This window comes from Juglans microcarpa x Juglans regia, chromosome 6D (genome assembly GCF_004785595.1).
Source record: "Juglans microcarpa x Juglans regia isolate MS1-56 chromosome 6D, Jm3101_v1.0, whole genome shotgun sequence".
In the NCBI taxonomy this organism is placed as follows: domain Eukaryota; kingdom Viridiplantae; phylum Streptophyta; class Magnoliopsida; order Fagales; family Juglandaceae; genus Juglans; species Juglans microcarpa x Juglans regia.
This window is the reverse complement of record NC_054604.1, coordinates 11,864,295-11,888,939: the sequence shown is the minus strand read 5'-3', so window position 1 is coordinate 11,888,939 and position 24,645 is coordinate 11,864,295. Positions and strand designations below refer to the sequence as shown.

The 24,645-nt window shown below is 35.4% G+C and overlaps 1 protein-coding gene, 1 long non-coding RNA gene and 1 pseudogene across 5 annotated transcripts; 1 reads left to right on the top strand and 2 right to left on the bottom strand.

The window, feature by feature from the left end:
* The first annotated feature begins 559 nt into the window (after window positions 1-559).
* On the top strand, window positions 560-5,879 carry LOC121235224. Of its 4 annotated transcripts, XR_005934543.1 has the most exons (4): window positions 560-754; window positions 3,875-4,981; window positions 5,251-5,315; window positions 5,426-5,879. XR_005934543.1 is itself a non-coding variant. In XM_041131537.1 (3 exons), the coding sequence occupies exon 2, from the start codon at window positions 3,990-3,992 to the stop codon at window positions 4,935-4,937; it is 948 nt and encodes a 315-aa protein (XP_040987471.1). In that variant the 5' UTR covers window positions 560-754; window positions 3,875-3,989; the 3' UTR covers window positions 4,938-4,981; window positions 5,426-5,879. The 4 variants fall into 4 exon arrangements, 3 of the variants coding, with proteins under 3 accessions (XP_040987471.1, XP_040987470.1, XP_040987469.1); XM_041131537.1 differs by lacking the exon at window positions 5,251-5,315; XM_041131536.1 differs by having other exon boundaries at window positions 5,251-5,879.
* An 8,084-nt stretch (window positions 5,880-13,963) lies between these two features.
* LOC121235380 lies at window positions 13,964-14,486 on the bottom strand (annotated as a pseudogene).
* A 42-nt stretch (window positions 14,487-14,528) lies between these two features.
* LOC121235227 lies at window positions 14,529-18,088 on the bottom strand. Its single transcript, XR_005934547.1, has 4 exons — window positions 17,955-18,088; window positions 17,725-17,823; window positions 15,259-15,430; window positions 14,529-15,052 (listed from the first exon to the last, which is right to left on the bottom strand). It is a non-coding gene; the product is annotated as an uncharacterized LOC121235227 (long non-coding RNA).
* Window positions 18,089-24,645: the final 6,557 nt, after the last annotated feature.

Here is a 24,645-nt window from a genome sequence, read left to right as displayed (position 1 = left end):
TTCTTTTATTTAGTTTATTTTTATTTCATTTATGTTTAATCTGTATTTCTTTTATTTCATTTATGTATAATCTCTACCTTTCGATCCAAGTTAGAAACCTGAAGACGTTGGCTAGGATCTGTTGGCCAAACTTCCCTCCTCTCTCCTCCCCTTTTCTTTTCCCCCATCGCCCCCCGGAGCCATCTCTCGATCTCTCTCGCCTCGTTGCCAAGCCGCCGGCCACCGTGAAGGGCAGCAACAAAGCTGCACCACGAGCACGCCACCGGTTCCACCACGAAGACCACCCCACGCACGGTAGCAGACTCTCTCTCTCTCTCTCTCGATTTCTCCCTCCGTTTCTCCCATCTCTCAGCCACCACCCACGCCATCAGCCACCACGAGCACGCCCGCCACGGCCAACCACCATCATACGACGCCGCAACCAAGCCCCTTTCCGTCGAGCACCACCCCTCGCCGTCCAGAAAAAACAAGCCCCAGTACCACCACCGTGGCGAAGGGAGGCCGCCACACCCTGTCCAGCCGTGTACATCCGTTGCCTACGCCACCACTGTTCCTCCGTAAGCCGAGCACCACTCAGCTGAAGTCCAGCAGCGCAGCCACGTCTCAAATCCCACTATCGAGCGCAGCACCACCACAGGTTCCTCCACGCAAGGCCCACTGCCTACCACTGCTCAGCCCACCTCAGACCACTGAAGCCGTAAACCAACCCACTTCAGCCGCACGCTTCCCTCGCTGCTCAGCCCCTTAAGTTGTGGTATAAATTCTCTCTCTATGTCTCAAGGAGTATTATGTTATGTAGTTTATATGGATGTTGCTGGTGTTGTGTTTGAATATAGGCAGATTTATATTTATATATATTGAATATATTGGTTGTGATAGAATGAGAAGAAGTGAGGTGTGGTTAGGATTGAAATGGAGTTGTTGGAGATTGTGAATTATGGGGTTGTGTTGGTTGTTCTATGTTGAGTTAATTGGACTTTGGATTGAGCATATGTGTTGTATGTATTGTTAAAAAGCTTATTGGTTGAATAAAGTAATTGTGAAGGTTGGGTTTGTGTGGAGCCATTAATGAAGCTTATTAATCTTTGTATATTGTAATTGTGTTGGATTGATGTACATGGGCAGAAAATATGTTAGTTTGTGTTATAATTTGAGTTGGGTGTATGGAAGGATGGAATAGAATGATATGAATTTGATACTAAATATTGAAGTGATATTTTGCTTTGGGTTGTATAACTAGTTGTGGGTGTGTATGAAGCTTATTAAGCTCTATGATTTTAACTGTGTTGGTGTATGTTGAGTTAAGTATGCAAGAATTTATGATATGGACAGATTGTGTTCGAACTGGTTTTCTTGCGTTTTATGTTGTGTGAGATATATATGATGTATAGTTGTAAGATGGTAAAATTTTGGAGATGTATGAATGCTATTAAGTAGCATAAAAATTTTATAAGGATACTCTTGGAAGAATTGGACTGATTTGTTGTATTGAATATGTTGGTTATGATTAATTATGAGGAAGTGATATATTGATTAGGAGCTTGTTATAGAGTATGTGTGTTTGTGTTGGATGGTAATTTGGAAACATGTATGTGTTGTCAAGAGGCTTATAAATTGAGTAAAGTGTTTGTAAATGTTGGTTGGACAGATTTGATTATGTTGGGTGTGCTATGCATGAACAATGGATCGTGTGATGGATTTAGGTTGGGCTCAAGTGATAAATGAATAGAGTGTGCATCTTGGTGTTTGTGGTATTCATTGGACAAATTTAATGGTTAATCTTTAAATTCAATTGTATTTGATGATCGAGTATAGAAGTGGTTTGTAATTACATGATTTAGCTTGAGTTTGGACTATGCTACATGATTGAATTGTATTGAGATGTTGGATATGAATGCATGGTGTTTGGATTGAGATGGCGTATCTTGAAGTGTTGGGATTAAATGATGGAGATGTAGTGAGTTTGAAAAACATGATGATGATGTTGATTTCTAAATGGACAGATTTGTACATATTAAATGTATTGAGTATGGATGGACCTTGTTAAAAAAAATTATTACTTTAAATGGATTGTATGTTGATCTTAGGTGATAAAAAGGGTAGAAAATTGATTGGTTGCATATAGTAGACAGATTTGTGTACTTGAGTGTATTATGTACTTCAATTGGGTGGTTGCTCTAGGGAAAGTATTGACTATGGATAATCTTAGAAAATGTGGTTTGTGTATAGCCGATTGGTGTGTCATGTGCAAGAAGGATGGAGAATTTGTAAATCATCTGTTTTTACATTGTGAGGTGGCAAACTCTTTGTGGTATGAGGTTATTGGTCGGACAAGTTAATTTTGGGTGATGCCTAAGGATGTTGTGGAGCTTCTTGCATGTTGGTGGGGTTGTGAGGTGAGGAAAGATGTTGCTACAAGATGGAGAAGGGTTGCTTTGTGTTTAATGTGGTGTCTTTGGCTGGAAAGAAATTGGAGATGTTCTGAAGACAAGGAGCGCTCTTTTGAAGATCTGCGAAACTTTTTCTTTTCTACTTTGAGTTTGTGGGCTAAGATCTTTGAAATGAATGATGAGAATTTACTGAATCTGTTTCTGTTTTAGTTTTCCTGTTTTCTAGAGTGTAGTAGGTATTTTCTTTGTATATTTCTTGTATACTTGGGGTATGCCTATTCGTGATAATAAAATTCTTATTAATTATAAAAAAAAAAAAAAAAAAAAAAAGATAGTTTTAGAGATTTCTGGTTGTTAGTAGTTCTAGAGATTTATGGTTGTTGGTTGGTTTGATTTGAATAAAGGGTGTTTCTATCTAATTCGATTTGTTGTATGTCTATTTTAGTCCATTCAGATATGCAGCAAAGGCATTTTAGATTGCGTTTGGATGTTGAGCTGAACTAAGTTGATTTGAGTTTTTTATGAATAGTAGTGAGTTGAGATGGTTGAGTAAGTTTTGTGAGACCCACTTAGGATGAGTTTAAAGTGTATTTGGATATTAAAATGAGTTTAGATATATTTATGGAAAGTTGTAAAATTATTGGGACCCACTACTGTTCACATCACTTTTTTGTCCCCCACGTGCCAAACCTGTAGAGGAGACTTCTAAAAAAAAAAAGTTTTGTCCCCCACTATTGGGCACAAACCGATTTTGTCATGAGAGAGAGAGAGAGGGAGAGAGATTTGATGGCAACAAAAAAAAAAAAAAAAGGCTGCAGAGATTAGCTTTTGTCAGCCAGCCTAGTCATGTCCATCTACAGGACGTGATGTTTGGATGTTTGAAGGAGTTTAAAAGTGGACTGCACTTAGTGCAGTCAAGGAACCAAGCGGAGCCTTAGTGTAACCCAATAACGGTAGTAGCGATATTTTGGCCAAATCTGTATATGTAACAGAGATATTTCTATCTAATATGAGATCTATAGAGGGATACTTTAATTCAAATCATCACATAAATTTCTACTAAGTAGGGTCTACACTTATCATAATTATATTAATTTCGTAAATTTGGAGGCAATTCCTTTTTTATTACATGTATAGATATTTGTCGTCATTATTGTTTTCTAAGCACCTTTATTTATTTATTTATTTCGGTGTATTTATTTTGCAGAAAATCCATTTGGTGAAACTCACCGAGAAGTTTGGGCTTGTGAGGTTTTCAATGAATGTCGATTATATGCTGATTTTGTATTGTATACTAATAGCGGTCTAAATCAATTAATGCCCACATGTTTCCCATTTTGAGCATTCCATATTGATTCTTGAGTGTAGCCCTAGCCATAAAGCCCTTATCACTGATTCTTCAATTGCAAGATTGATATGTTACCGAAAGCCTTCGCTTTAGTTAAATTATTAATTCCATCGCACCATTTGCTCACATTTCCTAGGGAATCAGTTTCAAAACCTTTGCTGGTCTTCACGACCGCCACGTATTCAACGAAAAGTCCAACCCAAGTTGAAAGAGTAGAAGTTGTAGACCACCCAAAAAACTCCATTGATGTTATGAGGAAATGGGGTTGTACCGATGATGATGTATCGAAGATAATTGTCCGCCGCCCTTCTTTACGCCGGGCCAACATTACCCACCTTCAATCCAAACTTAACATGCTCAGTAGCTTGGGTATTGAAGCTCATGATCTTGTGAAGATGATCAATTGTCGCCCTAGGCTTCTAAGTTGTCGAATAAATCATTGCTTTGATGAGCGGCTTGAATTTTTTATGACATTGTTTGAGTCAAGGGAAGTGCTTGCTAAAGCTATTGTTAGGAACCCTTCACTCTTAACGTATGATTTCAATAACAGGATCAAGCCTGCTATTGCGCTGTATCAAGAGATGGGTGTTAGTAGAAAGGACTTGATTCCTATGCTCCTTTCTCGGCCCACCATGATACCTCGAACTTCATTTGATGAAGAGAAAATGGAATATATTCGCAAAACTGGGATTTCCAAGGATTCAAAGATGTATAAATATGTTGTTACGATCATCGGCATCTCACGCCATGAAACAATCAGTCAAAAGGTGGGAAATTTTGAAAAGTTCGGGTTTTCAGATGATGAAATCTTCAATCTCTTTGGGAGATCCCCCCTTATGTTGACACTATCAGTTGATAAGGTACAGAGGAACATGACTTTCATTTTGGGCACGATGAAGCTTTCTGCCAGTGTGGTCCTTAAGTATCCATTTCTATTGTACTCTAGCTTGGAGACTGTGTTAAAGCCGCGCGTCCTTCTTGCAGGGAAGATAGATGACATGGGTCTTGATTCCCAGATTAAGGGACCCACAATGCTTAGGGCACTGAGGATGACAGAGGAGAGGTTTTTAAAGGCGTTTGTCAAGTGTCACCCGAAAGATGTTGCTGACGAATTGTTGGAGTTCTACAAATGCGCCAAAGGGATCAAGCGATTGGCAGAAGCCTCAAAGAAAAACATTCGCGTGGGATTCCCTTTTTGAAGTTTTGTTCACCAGCTGCACTGTTTTTAGCTGCTGGAATCCATGTTAGTATACTTCCTGTCTCATTTGTTTTTTATAATACGAGAGCTTTTGGTACACAGCAGCTCTCTCTCTCTCTCTCTGTGATTGCACCTGATGTGCAGACTTTGATTATCCCAGTTAAGGTATTCTTTAGGGCCGGTCTCTTTGTAGAACTCTGTTTGAACATACAGAACAGTCAGAACTTGACCCAATTGGCCCAAAATAATTACCATTTTTTTATAAGAATGCACTGGAAGTTGATTTTAGTTCTTATAGTTTATATTATTTTCAGTTTTGGACAGTCGTAATCGATTTAAACAAATGCTTGTCGTACATTTCATACAAGCTGGGAAGCAGGTAATTAACCACTATGAATCTCTGTTTGAAGATAATGGTGGAGGCATTATAACTCTCGCACCAATTCTATATGAAACCGACTGAAAGCCACATCCTAATTTGATTTACAGTGAGCAATATCAGGTGCTAACCATCTGGTCACGGTTCTGGACATTGATTGGGACGACATTCTCATACGCTGGACCGCTTTATACAGATCATAAGATTGTTGAGAGGAATTAACTACTTCATTTGGATGTGAAATCTTGATACGTGATGGTTAGTACGATAATAATGCCTGATCTACACACCCTGGCCCAGCTTTGGGGACTTGTCATCTCTTACTGTGCTATCTTGTTATCCCATTCAGTTATTATTTTCTAGTGGTCTCATGGCCTGGTGAGTCCTATTTTTCCAGGAAGCTCCTATCAAACTATCTTCTACTTCCCTTTGAAATAAGGATAGTGTTGAGCTTGCATCCTTGAACAATAAATTCTAGGGGATGAGCGATGACTTTTCTAAGTTTCTTTTATCTGTTTCTTTCCAAGTTTATATCATAATAAAAAAAAAAATGAGATTGATTATTGTAGTCTGTGCAGCCATTGAGATGCAATATTCTAAAGCAAATTTGCCTCTCTGACTCTTTCTCGCCATTTCCGTGTTCTGTCTATCTTATGATTCTGGATACATAATCTGGCAGGTTAGTAACCTCAAAGGAGATTGTTGAATATCATATTTTTAATCCTTGTCACATCTGATGAAACAACAGCTCTTATGGCATCGTATTGGTAGGCACTCTTGGTCAATAAATATAAGTAATACTTGATATTAAAAAGTTGTCTTTCTCCAGTTTTATCTATATGAGTGTGCTTTCTTATGTTCTATCTATGGTTATTTTGGAGCAGAACTCATAATATAGTCATCATGAGGTGATATTTATGGAAAGCAAGCTTCCATTTAAAATTGTCAGCCAAAATTCATAAAATTTACCTCATTAACTTCAACAAGGAATACCTTATCATGATGTAGTAGATCTATCTTCCAGTCTCCCATGATAAGTGTTCTGCTGGTTGGCTTGGTATATATCAAGCATGTAGCTAGATAAAAATATGAGAAAAAATACAGCTACTCATGACTTCTTTAGACCGGGAGTGTCTTTAGTTTTGGTGGTCTTTTGGTGATATTTCTGGGAAAGAGACGAAATAATGGCATGTTCCTATATGGGTAAGCCTTTATAGCTTGAGAAACTTGGCTTTGCAAGAGAATGGGATCGAAACTGTAGATCCATGTCTCCTATGAGAAATCAGTAGCTCTAATCTAACACAACACCTAGAGGGGAGGTAAATAGGTGTTTTTCAATTTTATTGGACTATCTAAAATGGTTGAGTCAATGAAAAAAATCACAAAAAAATAAAAAATAATCAACACAGCAATTTGGTAACAAAGTGGAAACTTATTTGAACAACATCTTAAAATTCTAAAATCACTCCTTGTGTAAGTTGCCGCCTAAAATCCATTATAGAAATTGGTTTGTTACAACCAATTTAAAAACACTCACAAGCTCCTTGTATTAGCTAAGTCTAACTTACAACTCCATAAGTGATCCACTCGATCTCTACATGCATGCAGTTTTGAACCTTCGGCCTTTCTATAGTTTTACCACGATAACTATCTCTATCTTTGTGTCAATGGCAACTCCGGAATCCCTTTTGGCCAAAGAAAATCCACACCAATGGATTCACCAATACTTGACCTCAAGTGATCTCAAGCACACTAGGATGGGGATCTGATTCTCTCGATTGGTCATGAGTCTCATCTTTGTGTTTAAAATCTCGAAATTGTGTTTTAAATATTGCTGATGATTTTTAAATGGAGCCCAATGTTTTAAAGTCTTTGAAATATTTAATGTCCAAATTTATTTTAAATGTGGTATTTTTAGTATTAGGCTACGTTTGGATGTTGAGCTGAGTTGAGCTCTTTATGAATAGTACTGAGTTGAGTAGTGGAGGAAGTTATGTGGGGCCTATCTAAACTGAGTTTAAAGTGTGTTTAGATGTTAAGATGAGTTTAATACTTTTTATGAAAAATTGAAAAAGGTTGTAGGTCCCACATATAAAGATGCTTTAAGTTGAAAAAGGTTGTGGGTCTCACGTGTAAAAAGGTTTTGAATTGGGATGAGTTTAGTAATTTGAGAGTTAAGTGTTTGGATGTTAAACTCAGCTGATTTTGAAAACCAAACGTAGCCTTATTGAACCAAGCCCATATTTTCAAGTAAGTCTTTTTATATTGTGAAGCCCTGAAAATGATATAATTTTTAGAAAATCATTTTATTTAAATGATTTTATTTCTTTAAGAATATTATATAATATTCATCATTTTATTTTATGTTAAAAACTCTACTTATTTAGATGATATTATTTCTCTTAAAAATATTTAGTAAACTTCATCATTTTATTTTACGATGAAAGATTATATTTTAGAATTTAAGTTGGGTTTTAAATTAGTCCCATTGTATTTCTATTTTAATTCCTCTTATTGTAGTTAGTTTATCTTAGTGTTTTATTTCTACCGTTAGACCAATATGGGGACCCCTAGATGAAAGGTTGTGATTAAATCCCAAAAACCCTAACTTTTCCCGCCACCGAAGTCACCTCGACCACCCCACACCCACACCCACCACCACAACCCAACCCCAGCCCTCTCATATCCATGCCCCTCTCACTCTCTCCTTTGTTTTCTTACTACCGCGGCCTTCTTGCCATCGTGAGCCGCCACCAGCCATGGCCACAACCACCCACGACCATCTCTCGGCTTCTCCCGCTCCAGATCTCCCTTCCCCTCCAACAGTGAGCCAACGCCTCCCTCAACCCCTTCCACCACCATACACGTCAGCCTAGCCACCACCCATGACCACCACTGCCTCAGCCACCTCATACCGCCCCGAGCTCCACCACTGTGCCCCACTACCCCTGTACGGGAAACCCTAATTGCAAGCCACCCAAAATGGCCCATGTTTTAAGGTCACGATAGTGACCACCGTGCCTCAATTGGCACCTTTTTGCACGTGCGTAGCCGCCATTGTGGGACCATGTCGGGTAGCAAGCGACATGAGCTTTCAGCCTCTCATTATGGTATAATTCCTATCCATTTTCATTAAGAATAATACTGTTGCAAAGTTGATATTGGAATGGTGTTGTGAATGTGTTGTGTTGTGACCTATGAACAGAGTTGTTTGTGATGTGAGGTTGTGATGTGGCTGTGTGGTTGAAGTTTTGGGCAATATTGTGTAATGTTGTGGCTGTAAGTAGTGTGAAGTGATGGGATTAAATGTAGAGTTGTGCCATGTGATGTAGTTGGTGATATTGCAGTGTGTTGTGAAGTAACAGGGTTGTGTAGCTGTGGAATGGCAGGATGCCACTAGAAGTGTTGGGATGAATCGTGTAGTTTGAAGTGTTGTGTGAAGTGATTGGATCTGGCTTAACCATGATGTGGTTGTACATCATCCGAAACTTGCAAAGGATCTTTAAGACTAGGTCCATCTTTGTACCTATCAAGGGATAAGCTATGTAGTTGGGCAAATTGAATGAAGTATCATGTTGGTTGGGAATTGTGTAAAGTGTTGGGATAGTTGTGTAGTCTATGAAGTGGCATGATGTTAAGTGATGTGTTGGGATTGTGAAGGTTGGGGAAGACTGTGAAGCATAATGATGGTATGTGTTTGAGTTGAACGTTAGTGTCTAGTGTATGAAGCTTGTTTATACAAGTGGACGTCCAATGAATTATATATTAATCTTGAGTGATAAAAGGGGTAGGGTATATGTGTAATTTGGTTGGACACATGTCCCGGATAGATTTGTCATATATAATGGATAATTTGTCTTAAGCATAAGTACACGATGTTTAAGCCTCAAGGTTGGCTTAAAGTTGTGTATTACGCATGGTTAAAATTACGGTGAAGTGTTGGTTAGGTTATACATGAATAAAGGAAGAGATGTATGTATTAACTAGGATTGAGATGTATAACTTAGTTAGTTTAAGTTATGCATCGAGATAGATGGTTTGGTAGGAAGAGTATGATGAATGTGATTGTATATCTTAACCTTTAAAGCGAATCAAGGAGATTCACTTTAAGGGATAAGAACTTGAAGTAGAATGCTATGTGTTGGAAATGTGACCTCAAGTGCATCCCTAGCTATATTAGAAAATTCTATAAGAGTATGAACATAATACTTACCTGGACTCCATGCTATTTACATTTCATGCAGTCCATTCATGTGCGTGTTAAATGGCAACCTACATGCATACATAACCTTAACGTCATTTCCCTTTCAAGTGCATAAGTAACTAAACTCAAAAAATACATAAACTTCTCTTCACTAGGACTTCCTTCACTTAAACACACACTGTTATCCAAGTCCATCTTCTATGCTTTCCTTTATTACGTTTCATAAATTCATGAAATGAAAAAGAAATGTTTCTCTTTATGATGATTTATGAAATGAAATAAAATGATGTTTTATAAAAGTTTGCTAAGTATTAAGGTTTAAAAGTTATATGTATGTAAATGCCTTCTTTGGCAGCCCCTATTTATGCACTCCAAGTAATAGTTGTATGCATGTGAATGGATGCTATATGTAGTAGTTATTGTCCTTATTTTCATGAAAGGAAATGTTGAGGTTTATACTAGATGCTTTTAAATGATGTTTAAATGATATGATGAAAGTATTTTTAAATGACTTTATGAACTGATATTTGAATGAGACTAAAAAATGAGTTTTAAATGATGTTATGAAAGGATATTTAAAGAATGTTATGAAATGATGTTTATGATAATGTTTAAGCTTATGCTATGAAATGATTTTTTTGATGATGTTTAAGCTTATACTTTTAAATGATGTTTATGAAATGAAATGGACTGACGAATGAAAATGAAAAGATTGAAATGAATGAATGAAAGGAAAATAAATGAATGAATATGTTAATGTATGAAAGTAGGTAACGACCATGACCGAATGAATGAAGAATGGTACCAAAGGACTGGTCAGATTGCAATGTCGGGTAAATAGTACTGGTAGTGCACCCAGTGCTACCCTTTGACCGAAAGGGAATCCCAACTTGTGGCCACGGGTGGAATCTGGGTCTAAAAGACTGCTAACCCCAACACTTGGGACGTAACAGTGTGTACCAGCCAGAGAAAAAGTGAAAAGAGTAAACTAAATGTAGAATTCTTTGGCTCTTTATGAAGGATGTACAAGGTGTGGGAATGTTTTATAAGAAAGGAAAGCCTTTTTAAAGAAAAACCCACCTTGTAATGTTTTCAAATGAAGCATCAAGACAGACTTGGCCCAAGGGAAGTGTGATAGAAGTCTAGGCAGATTTTTATATAATGTATAAAAGTCATATTTTTGTAAAATGTCTTATAGTCTAATTTAATGATTTCTGCTGCAAAAACTCTCTTATATTTATAGAGTAGATTTTAGTTTTAAATTTAGAATCTTTTATATCCTAGGAATCAAAGGAAAAGGTTTTAAAAGAGTCAATAATTCCCGTCTCATTTTTTAAAATAATTTTCTAAAGTCTCACTACAATAATGGGCGTTACAGGGTGGTATGAGAGCAAAAACCATTGTCTATTTGTTTCATGATAAAATCTTTTTGCTCCTTAATATCTACAGCATGGTATGAATGATAAGGAATCTGCCTCAAGTGGTTCAGTTTGTAATATTTGCTTAAGGCCAGCAGATTGTTGATGCCGCTTACCTACGACACTAAACAAACATACACCAAACAATAGTGGCAAACTCTTAAAAGCGTATCAATACTTTGATTAAGCGTATCATTGGAGGAGTAATAAAGGGTATAAACAAAATGAGAATAACCATGATTCAATTCTATACTTGTTCCTTATCCCAACAAGCTATTGATATAATTGTTTCAAAGTTGGGTTGCTCTCGAACAAGACAAATAGCCTATTGAACAAAATGTTCACTATTTTGAATGAAAATAATGTAAGGGTTCATAAAAAAGTATCAACAAAAAAAAAAAAATGCATAAACAATAAACCTGTAGAATTACAAGTTGACTAGATCTATCTGTACTTTCTATACATGTATTTGTCGATCTAGGTGCCAAAGAATCTGTAGAACTGTTCAAATTATGAGAATTTGTTACATTGATTGCAGATGTATCCATTTGCTTATCTATTACAAGAACATTGATGTTTTGAGAACATTCAACCTCTTGTGGGGAGGACATCTCATTGGTATCAATATTACCATAAAAGATAAATTATTTTTTTTTCAAAAAAAAAACCTAATAGATTAGAGTTCTCATTGTTGTTCATAAATTCTACATCATTGTCTGTCTGAGACATTTGCTTTATCAACGCGAAATAGAGAAGATTATCCCAATTGAACAACATCACTTTTAGATACTTTTTGTTAAGTATATATTTCTTTTCTTTTTCAGAGTAGATATTTTTTTTCTTTTTTTTTAATCTAGCAAGGCACTATACAAATTTTTTTTTTTTTTTTTTTTGCAAGTTGTTTTCCACGACCTTGTGAATTTTTTAAATTACCTTGATATATAAGAATGTTAATTGATTGTATCCCCAATAAAATTTTGTTGATTTCTTAATATAACCTTACCATTTTTCATTACATTATTGCAAAAAAAATTAATTCTTAAAATAATTGCATAGAATGGAAGAAAGCCATATCCAAATGAACTAATGAGCAGCACGATCAATGTGATATTTGTATCTAAGAGCAGATACAAAAGGTTACCAGCATATTCATAGATTCATATGTTCAGCAAGAAATAATGTCTAAATGTTTATAGTTAAAATCAACATTGATTAAAAAGACAGTCTACATAAGAAGAAAAAACACGTGTAAACACGATTAATGAGAATAAAGATACAAAATACAACTACACAGCATAACAACATAAGAAATACATATGAAAGAAAGAATTTGAATACAAAAACATTATGTAAGGAAAATGAATTTTGAAGCGAAATAATAGAAACAAATACGTGAGCATAATAAAATAAGAAAGTTATAGATCTAAATCTATCGAAGATATGCATCATAACATATAACCCAGAAAACAGAGCAAGGACACATAGATCCAAAGAATATAAAACTAACCAACATATATATATATATATAAAGTAGGTACGTGTAATTCATTATACAAACATTCTAGAGAATGTTTAAATTTGACCTTGTCCATATAATTACTTCAAAACAACACAATAACCATATGTCTTAATTGTTAAGTGCAACACCTAGAAGTATTGAATGATTTATACATTTCTATCAATGAATTGTTTAAATTCTATACTTCTAAATTCTATATTCTTTGCAACTTAATGTTTTATACATTTGAATTCTTGTTCATTACATATAGCTGATTTAAAATCAATTAGTGTGGCTGAATTTGGAAATTTATAGATTTATACATTTCAAGTATACATGCGACAAAATGTTTTCTACATTTTATATATAACTGTGCATAACATATGTTCAATCATTTGTAGATTCTTTCGAGAGTATACATTCTGTCATTACATATAATAATTTATATGTATCCACTCAAAGTAGATTTTATCACAAACCAGACTAAAAGCACACATGGCTAGCACATGAATAAGCTTTCTAATTTTATTTTTCAAGAAATATAAATTTTTAGCATTTTCTTGTTTCTAATTTAGTGTTGAAATCTACTCTTGATATGAATACATTACATAGCGTTCGCAAAAGATGGATTAACAATTTTGTGCCTATCTAAAATGGAATTTAGTGTGTTAGATAAACACTACGAGATATTTTCCTTTTTGTGGAGAGCAAGATCCCTGCAACTCCCCTGTTTTCTCACAGCAAACCAGTGAATGCTGCGATTTGGCTCCATCGCTATTCGGCCGAAAGTAAAATGTCTGATCAAAGATCTTTCTGTGAGAAATGATGGGCGGCCGCAATTGCTCCATCTTTTTCAGCCAAAAACAACACAGCAAAATACGATCCCTAATTTGGCAGGTTTAGGCAATTACGGCTGCAACATCGTCACAAATTTCCTTCATTTACGGCGATGTTGTGGCACTGTATCCAGGGAAATTTGGCCATTTGGGGCATGCCGGCAATACACTACTTTCCAATTGCGGAGAATACCTCACGCAGCAAGACACTCACGGGACCACATGCGGTGATTTTGGGGCACCGCTGTGAATGCATGATTTGGCAATTTTGGGGCATGCCAACAATAAATTGTCTTCCTATTGTGATGAATACAAAACGCAGCTATTTCTAAGGGATCCCTTTCAATATTTAGTTTTTGCCCCTTTCCCATTTGCGGTGAATAAATGAGTTGATGCCGCTTCAAATGCTTGCAGCAAATTTGATGGGTTTTCTATCAATTTCTCACCAACTCGCAGAAATAGAGTCATTTTGATGGGTTTATGGAACCTGTATTTTCTTTTGGCTACTTTGAACCTAGGTATGTATGTACTCTGCTAATATATAATAAGTTATATATTATGACTGTTTTTTATATATTATGATATTCAGTTTCTAGCCAGCCTTTCCAAATCCCTCATTAAGAAACAATCAAGATAAATAATCATAATGAGATTCGTTAATATCATTTTGAGTTGTCCTTGTTGTAGAATTATCACGATAATGATTTAAAAATTTAGGATGCAAAACCCCAAAGAGCCAAAAGCATAGCAATTACTTTGATGCCATTCACGTTGTCATGGAAAACTATCACAGAAGCAATAGGAGTAATAGCTAAAGAGACAATACTGATTACATTGGAGAAGAGAGATGAAATCACAAATATCAAGCCCACAACACCAACAGAACAAACCTGCCAAGCCATCGCAATGTCCAAACTAAAGTCATTACATAGGAAACTTTACCCGTACCAAAACCTTCCATTTCCCCATGTAAAGTCTTACATTCCCCCCACTTGCAAAAAGTCCCACAATAGAGACACAAGTGGCAATGAGTGATGTGTAGATTTGCATTTTCAAAACCACAGAAAATATTTTCCTTTTTAGAACCTTTTGGAAGGAAATTTCCTTTTTAGAACCTTAAAGCTGCATCAAGGAAAGCAAAAGAGAGTAAAGTACGGAAGCTACAAGGATACAAAGGAAGCCAATGATATATTTTGACTTGGAAACTCCTGATGGTCATTTAGTATATCTTTGAGATTCCTCTCATTTTTTTACTCTGCCAATTGCCTGTATTTTGAGGACTTTTTCTTTTGGACTTAATATAGCTTAATGACATGCCATATATAAATCAAACACCATATATTTTACTCATATTTTCATGTACATTGCCATCTAGATATAGTACAAGCTTCAATCACCACATTTCATTTTTCCTTTCACTTCATACATTATAGCAACAAGTACATACCTAATTTTCATGCAATTGCTTAAATTCCTAATAACATACTGCATGCCACTAAACACAAAAATACTCTACTTCCCTTAAAACATTGCCTCAACATGGCTATACATTAAATCTGGGAGTGAAGCATCCAGCAGGCCTACTATTGGTGCATAAAAATATTACACTTGACTGATATTATGAACCTTTGAATTGGAAATGTCTACCTACAAATTACAGAGGTTCAAATAATGTCAAAGTGCTTGAAGTAATTACTAATGTCTACCTCCAAATTAGACAGATTCAAAAAATTACAGAGCTTATGCCAGTCATTGCATGTATAAACAAAACAAATGTAAACCTAACAAATTCTTCCTTATTCATCATGAAAACGTTACCAGGATTAAATCTCTTAATCTTTACATGCATATTCAACATAAGTCTCCACTGTTAGTCTATTACAGGAAAAATTACCAAACATATCTTGTGACTAGTATACATCTCACAGAATGCAGGGTTTTAATATCACCACCATCATAACTAATCTTACGGAATACAATGATCAACTCTCTTAATCATTGCAGACAAGGCATGCAGTAGGTTGATTCTTTTAAAGCATACTTACAAAGTTTAAAGAAATAACCTTTAACAAAGTACCTTCACCAAGCAACATGCAGGAGATATTCATCTAGGACTTTTTTTTGATGCCATTCCAGCAAGTATAACCAACTTCAAAATCCTGCACTATTTTCTAGACAACTAATAAACAAAATATGTATAGGCCAGCAAAAGTTAGCAATATTGTATTCTTCACGAATACATCTTAACAAAATATTAAAAACTCACAGGTTTAGAAACCCATCTAGCTAAACTGGTGCAGGAGTGTCTCTATGAGACACTCTTTCAAATAGAGGGTCAGCCATGTGAAAGTCCATCCCCTGGTCATACAATTGTTGCCAAACCAATAATTGAAGTACATCCTTTTTAAGGTCATCCAATTCATTCTTGTACATCATTGCCTCATTTTTATGTTTCTCATTTTCTTGGGTAAGGTGCTGAACTTGTGCTGACATGGATGATGGTTTAGGCTCGGGTATAACTAAACCACCAAGTCCTCTTGCATAACTAGATCTGTGTCCTAGCACGTCTCTGAATATAATATTTGTAGCCTGATCTGTGCGCTCCTCAGGTTCAATCTCATCTAACTTCTCAATCATCGTGTTCTAACATGCAATAAGAAAACATCAAATCTAGTATTGTTGCTATATTTTCAAACTTCTACAAGTCACTTGTTACCTTGAATTCGTCACTCCCCCATCTCCCACATAACTTTTCCCATGCCTCTTGTTCCACCAACGAGGTTGATTTCACTAATGCCTCCTCGTGTGTTGCACAACCCAAGTATTATTTATGAAGTTAGTAGTGAAAGTCATTGAACTTCTTCCCTAGATTCTTCTCAACCATCACACGATGATTCAGTTTGCTCCAATCTAGAATGAAATCAGCCTACATCATTAAACAAAAAATCAGAATCATTTCATTGACATAATCTTATGAAATATATTCAAAGGATCTGGAGCAAGTATATTATGATCAAAGCAGCTCAATACCCGAACATGATTGATCAGCTCCTCTTTTTCTTGTGCATCAACAACATCCCAACTATTTTGAACCATGATTGCATGATGCTTGATAATCCATGTTACCCTTGTTGCAAAGAACACCACATTTTCACATGATGGTGCCCTCTCACCATCATTAATCTTCAAAGGAATAAAATTATGCTTACGAAGCTTCGTAAACTTAGTGCACCCAGCTGATCCATGACACCTCTACATTGTTTGTTTCCCTACCATTAATATGTTGACATAAATGATTAATAAATAAGAATCACTAAACAAACTGCACAATGGAGCAGCCAAACCGTGAGTGTTTCCTGATTAATTAGGTTTGTCTTTATAATTTTTATTAACATTCCATGAGTGTTAAATGAGTGGGGAATGAATTTTGAAATTCAATATAATTTAAGACTCAACCTAAAACTATATTCACATCAACATTCCTAGTTGAATAGAGCAAATAATAAAAGGACAGTTTGAACTCCAACATTAATCGTTGTCCAACCAACTCATACATGAATAGATATTGTAGACAAATCCATGAGCAAAGAATATTAAATAACTTCATAATTCCCACGTCAGTCTATACTTATTACCATTGTTCTCAAGCCTTGTTTTTGGACCATTACTAATTTTAGAAAACTCAGTACCCAAAACCATCTCTAGGGGTTGTGTTGAGTCATCCGATGATTCAGGACGCTCAACCCTTCGTGTCCACCTACTAGGCTACGACTGAGGAGTTGGACCACTCCATGTGCTCCCTTGATTTGTGCGTATGCGAGTTTCTATCATTCGGGCATGTCTACTAATTCCTCTTCTTATTCCTCTCATGGCAAATGGAACTTGCAATTGATTGGAAATTGATTTTATATGCAACCTCTGAAAAATGGAACTGTCAGGTGAAAATACTTAGAGAATAGGATGATCATCGTGCCTCTTTATGTGAAAAATTCATCATGAATGAAGTTGCAACATTTCTACAAGCTTAAACTTTAATCATCACCACAAAAAACTATAAGTACTCTGAAGTTAAATAAATGGGATAAAATGCCTGTTTGAGTATTATTATTTTACTTTCTACATGGTCCACACAACCAAGGCCATCCAAAAAGTCCACTTTCTTTCTCTATGTTAAAGCTCCATGCAGCATAAATAAAATTCCGAGTAAAAAATAATAACTAAAAGCCATGTTGGTGGACCCGGGTGGAGAAAATTTTATCGTGAAATCTGAATGGCAACAGAAAATCTTTTGCAAATCATTCATGTTTGGTTTGTGGTTGTAGACAGGTTGAAATAAGCTCATCAAAATATATTTTTAAACTGGGGTGAAATCAGCTCATTTTACAGATTATTAAACCTCTGAAAATTCTCCCTTACAAATTTGTGAAATAAACAAGAGCATTTCAGAAAATACCTCTCAACTGAGCTTACTTCACTAGATTGTATATCTATGTTTGCATAAATAAAATCTGAGAGCAATGAACAATAACATTCCACCTCAGCTGAGAAAATCCTACAAGAAAAGCTTAGCTTCACCCCAATATAATATTACCAAATTAACTCAATCATTAGATTTTCATGAAACTAATAAGTAGTGGACTTTTTTTCCAAAAGACAAAGTCGAGCACGTAAGAAAATACATACTACTAAGATCTCTTAGTGCTTAAAGGTTAGAAAAAATGAAATCAGTCTCCAATGGCACCCGCACGTGTTGCGTCTTGAAAAGCACCCATGGGTAAGCAGATTTCTCTAAAGATAAAACAACTCTCGACTTTCTGTGGACTGGTTTCGTGTTGTGGACTGACTTCATGAAGTGACTTTGCACTAAGTGACAGCCTTCAAAAGGATAAAACTGATTTCCCTCCAATTTTGCCGCCTAGATTTTTCTGCATCCCGCGTACTACTTGCATCTAACCAGCTGGAGCTTACACATGTGCATTGAGGTTAGATTAGATATATATATATATATATATATATATATATAAATCATATCACTATGTTACATTCTCTAGTGTTTAACACCTATTTAGTAAGAAAATATTTTTAATTCATCTTCTTTAATCAATGACTGCCAATGATGCATTTGATCTTATCTAATTTCTTTAAACGACACACTATAATTTAATACTAAAAAACAGAAAATTACATTTGGACAAATTTAAGACTCATTTTTAAATTAGATTAACACTAATTGACCTAAGCTCCCATAAATTTATTAAGCTATCACTATTCCATCCTCATCCTGCCATTAGATGGTCATACCTTTTCGTATGGGAATTAACGTATGTGCATGCCACCTTTGTATATAAATGAATAAAAAAGCATACATACCAATTGTATGTTATATGCTTAACACCTCAGATCAATAACAAAAAGTAATCATTCCATGTTGATTATGATTATTGCAGGCATGGTGTGAAGCAGCCAAGAAATCCATGGTCAGATGGTCCTGAATATATCACACAGTGTCCAATTCAACCCAGAACAAACTTTACATATGAGGTTATATTTTCCGATGAGGGAGGAACCCTTTGGTGGCATGCGCTTAGTGATTGGACACGATTAATTAGCACAAAATTTGCAACGTACACCATGATTTTAGGAAATTAGCTATTGTACATTGTTTCCATATTTTATTTGTTACCATAGCAAGCATAGCCTCATGTATCTATAAATTTACCAATTCTTTCATTGTAAAAATAGAGTTAGTCTACATACAGTCTTCAAAATGGGGACTACTCATGCAAATACATACAGTTATGTTTAAAAAAACTTTAAAATTACAATAATGTCATTTTTAAAATGATATTTTTTTTCCTTTTACCTCATTCATCAATAAGACTGTACACGCAGTCCCTCACTCAGGACTGCAAGTAGAATTTTTCGTAAAAATGAGTTCTAGAAATAAAAAGTTCATTGTTTTAGAAAGTTTAACAGGTAGTGGAGTCCACTATTATTCATTATTTTTTATCTACTTTTTATTACTATTAATATTTTATTATTATTTTTTCACTGATTTTTCACACCCAAACGCAACCTTAATATACCAATAATATTAAACTGAATGCATCTCAAAATAATGAAAAGATTTTATTTAATTGGTCAGCATTTTTTGATTTTTGTGGAACATGCAGCGGCCTGGTACAAAGGAAATGTCAAGGAGTTGGTAGATGAGGCCATGTTTGATGGTAGTCACTTGCCACATTCTGATGCTAATACCATAAACAGCGAACCAGGAGACTTTTGTGATTTCTCGAATGGTATATTTATATATATGTCATTCGCTTCTGAGTAGCAGTTTTATTATCTTTCAATTATTCACCTACGTATATATATATATATATAGTCCTAGACGTAGTTTTAACCAATATCTTAATTTTGTTGCAGGAACGGCATACCATTATGGCAAAACCTATCTTCTTCGAGTTGTTAATGGTGTCATGAATGCAGAAGTCTTCTTTGCAGTTGCTCAACACAATTTCACAGTTCTTGGGATGGATGGTCATTACATCAAACCCATTGCCACGGATTATATCATGATAAGCCCGGGACAAACAATGGATATCTTACTCACAGCAAACCAATCTGATCTTGGCTCCTATATAGGTAATAAATAATGATGACAGAAGGCAATAACAGAATTATGACAACAAACCTCAAAGGAAGACTCGATAAATGGTGCCTCAAAGAATGATGGCAGAAGGCAATAACAAAATTACTCGCCTGGAAGAACCTGGAAGAATAGTAGTACACAACAGATTTGCTAAATTGTATGGCTTGAATTCAATGAGAAATATTCTCTGTACGTTGATCTTTGTATTAATCTATAAATAGTTGGAATCTGAATATATTTGTAGTAAGGAAAACTGAGTCAGTAAATACCACTATAATAGTTCATCCCCAAGATCAAGTACATATCCATGATGAAATCTGATTTTACAGGAAGTATTTCATACACGTATACAAACCAATTACTAAGTTTCCATGGTATGTGGTCACCTGACCAGACTAGATAATATTCGGGCATTATAAGTAATATCACACACTGACAAAGTTCTAGACTGATCAACATCCAGATATTCAAACTTTAACATTACAAATTTACAAATGAAATGTCTTCTTCAATTATCTTCAACTGTCATCTGGGAATGCTTATATACAATAAACTCGACAGCACTGTGGACTTCAGTTATCTTCCCACCATTTTCAGCTTATATAGAATAAACTCAGTAGTACTGTGGGAAAAAAAAAAAGATGCAATGTGTTAGCAAATAAATATACTGAAAAAGGTAATAAATAATCGCCACCCAAATAAATATCCAAACACACATATAATACATGGAGTAGAAATCATATCAAATTTTGACATAAGCAGCATTGTATCTATCTCTTGCTTGAAATCTTAATGTTATTGAAACAAAAATATAATGAATAAGATGGGAGCCTCCTTTGGGAGGAGGGAAAACCAAATAATAAACCACTGACTCTATCACTCAACTAGCATTGCCAAACTTCAATATATATATATATATATAAATATTGTAGGACGAAATCACAATATAGATGAAGATTGTGACACCCGGACCCAATCAAACTCATTTTTTTTAATTATTGATTTTGCTATTTATTTATTTTATTCATTTTATTTTGTTTTATTTTCTTCACACATAAAATATTTTTCCGCATGTTTTATTTTTATTTTTTTTTCTTTTTTCTTTCTTTCCATCTATGTTTCTTTTTCACCCCTAAGTGTTCGTTTCTTTCATGGCATGCATACACAAGCACGACTTTGTTTCCGCACGCACAGAAGCTCCATGCACACACACGTCTCTCTCGTCTCTCTAGGGTTTCACCTCACATATATATAGATGCATATGTTTTTCCATGCTATAAAAACTACCCAAACGCTAGCCGCCGCACCACCTTAGAATCGCAAGCCCAGCCTCCATCCCCTCGGTCTCATGCAACTCCATACCGATAGTCACCCCACGTAAGCCAGCCCTCCGTCATTCATAATGCCGCCACCAGTGCATCCCCTCGTAAGCCTCTGATCAACCAACCCATCTTCACCATGCACTAACCAAAATTCACGCTGCCCTCCATACAAATATCAACACAACCGTGCATGCATTGCATCTCCACAGATCGCAACTCCACCTCGCCGTGCGTCACCTTCACTTGACCATCACTGGTAGTCCAGCTTCTCCGCCGTACACCGCTACACCACCACCAGAGTGCCGAGAACAACCATCTATGGAGTGATCTGAAACTCCTCTGTTTTGGGTCCGAAAAACAAAGCAGTCCGTTCCACTAAGCTCCTCCGCCAGCCTCTCCCTCTCCCTGTGCCCCTCGATTTTTCAGCCACGTTACACGACGGAAACCACCGTACGTAACTCCTGACCAGTCGCACGCCTTCTCACTGTCCCTCGGTGAGTTCTCTCCCCTCCCGAACGCCATAGTCTCTCTGTCTCTCACTCACACCTTCACTGTGTTTCTTTCTCTCTCTTTCTCTTTCTCGTCCAGTGCATAGCCACCTAGTGCACCACCTTCCATCGCGCATTGCGCCGTTGCACGATACCTACTCGGTGAGTCCCTGCCGCCGTTGCACTACTATTATTCTTATGTTTATATTCATCGCTAATTTTATTTCATAAGGTGTAATTATATATATATATATATATATACGTATATTTGTATGTAAAGTTTTAACCTAATATACATGTATATATATGGAAAGTTCCTGGTTTTAGCCTACTGTTTTCAGGTGAGAAGTTTTGGTTATTATAAGGGTTTATATTTAAATGGGTTTTACTTTAAGTCTCATTAAGTATTATATTGTATTTTGATAATATTGTTAACTAATAGAAGTAAACCTATTTTTCTTAAGAGATGAGTTTTTCATGACCTATTTTATGGAAATTTTAGTAGACAATGTATTCTATTTATTTATAAAATGCTGTTGGTAATTTAGATATTTTCGATATTAATTTTTATTGAGTTCTATAATTATTTTAATACTTGCTCGATTAAATTCTTATTCGGAACGAATTCGATTAAGTGGATATTGATGGTATTTTGGGAATTTTGAGAATTCTAGGTTTTGAGGAATTATATAGGTTATTTTAGAAGCTTAGAATTAAATATCGAAATATGTGATTAATTGAAAATTTACGATACTTACGTGGTTATTTTATAGGTGACGTTTAATTATTGTTCGACCATTTTTAGGAAAATTTCTAAAAAGCTAAGAAATCCAGGTAAGCGGGGTTCCTATACTAGACTTTGCATTAAAATAAAATGAGTTGAGGTTGACTTTTTTAAAAATATACATATTTGGTTATGAAAAAAAATTTGAACTACCTCAGTTATTTGTTCTGCATTATTCATGAGATTCAGTTTAAGAAGAGTGTATTTTCCATCATGACTGGTGTAGACAAGAGCTTATTTTTGACATTTTATTTCTGATTTATGCAAAAAGAGCGAATATAAAAATTTGTGCATAAATATTGTAAATATACTTTGGATCTGTTTTGATTACGAAGATAATATGATTTTGTTCAGTACTCTGTTTGGATAAGATATGATCTTTGAAAACATTTGGCATGACTCTTGATTCTGAATTTGATTCTGTTTCCGTTCTGTTCAGTACGGCCCTGCCATGAGTTATAATAGTGGATACGGCCCAACCATGGGTAATAATAGTGGATACGGCCCAACCACGGGTTATAATAGTGGATACGGCCCTACCACGGGTTATAATAGTGGTCTCTGTTTTGAGTGCACACCTTGGTGACAGAGTGATTTATGTTCTACTTGGTTATCCGCAGATTGCACAACCCTACCACGGGGGTTATACATGGCTTCTGTTCTGATATGATGTTCTGATGATGATGATGATCATTTATGCTATGCCAAAAGGATATTTTTGAATGAAATTATTTCTAAATCTTCGCTCTGATATTTTGACAACATGTTTTGCTTTCGCACTCTGAAAATGAAAATGTTTTGTTCTGCATTCTGATTTCTGTAAATGCTCATGTTTACACACTAATATATGTCATCTGCTTATTGAGTTGTTGATAACTCACCCCTTATCTCCATATATTTTTCAGATAATTTTGATGGTTCAGCTAGAAAACAAGAGTAGCAAGTTTTAACAAGGTGTGATGATCGAAGTGGAATAAGTGCATGAGGGTACAAGTGCTTATTTGAGAGTCGTAGTTAGTAAACTGGTTTTATTTTTCAGGTATTTGATTTGATGAGTTAAGGATAATTTCGAGTTTTGGAGAGTTTTTAATTTATGTTATTGAGATTCTCTTTATTGTCCCCATGGAAGAACTTAGATATTTGAATTGATTAAATGGATTAACATTTTCTGGGATTTTCTGGATTTTATAGTTGTGTTATTTAAGTTTATTTTAGATATTAAGAGTTAACTCTCTGGACCTCCGGGAATGGGGCGTTACAAAGATGTTCAAATATTGGACAAAGTCAACATATATAGAACAATTTCTGTGGGGACTACAGATTATTGGTCCATAATCTTTCTAACTAAAACCATTAGATATAAGATGGTCTATATCAACCCCAACAGTATATATTAACATAGAATATACATATATAGGTCGAGATACACACATACCACACATACATACATACATATATATATTGAAATACGAACTCCTCTATAGGAAAAACTAAAGAGATTTATGGGTTGAGACATTAGCTAAATATAGTTGTAAACATTCATCTAATTACTCTCTTAAATGGTGCATTACAAAAAATGAAAATATTGAAATGCTTACTTAATCATTAGAGTAAGTTTCATGATCTTTATGACCATCCTCTCCGTTAGACTTTGTTGTATTATCACTATTCCAATCAGTCTCATCTTCCGTTGAGTTGTTACTAAGAAACTTATCCTCCTCAACTCTTGGATCAGGGTTGTCTAACATGATTGTAGCATCAACCAAAATTGGGTCTATATCTAATCGATGCAAAGGCATATCTAGGCATGTATCATCTTCATGTACAAAATGGGTTGTGGAGAATATTCATCATCCTGGTACGCTTCATCCTCAATAAAATCATCAACATCCTCATCGCCAACTGTTGTGCTAGGAATGTCATAAACATTTATAGTAGTTACCTTTTGTACTACTAGTCAATTTCTCCCTAAACTCGTATCTTTGAAATAGAATACTTGTGATGCTTGGCATGCAAGTACAAAAGATTCTTCTTTGTAAGATTTTCGACTTGAGTCGACACTTGTAAAGTGACTGACAACACGAACTCCTCTTCTCATATCACATACATCAAACCAATCACATTTAAA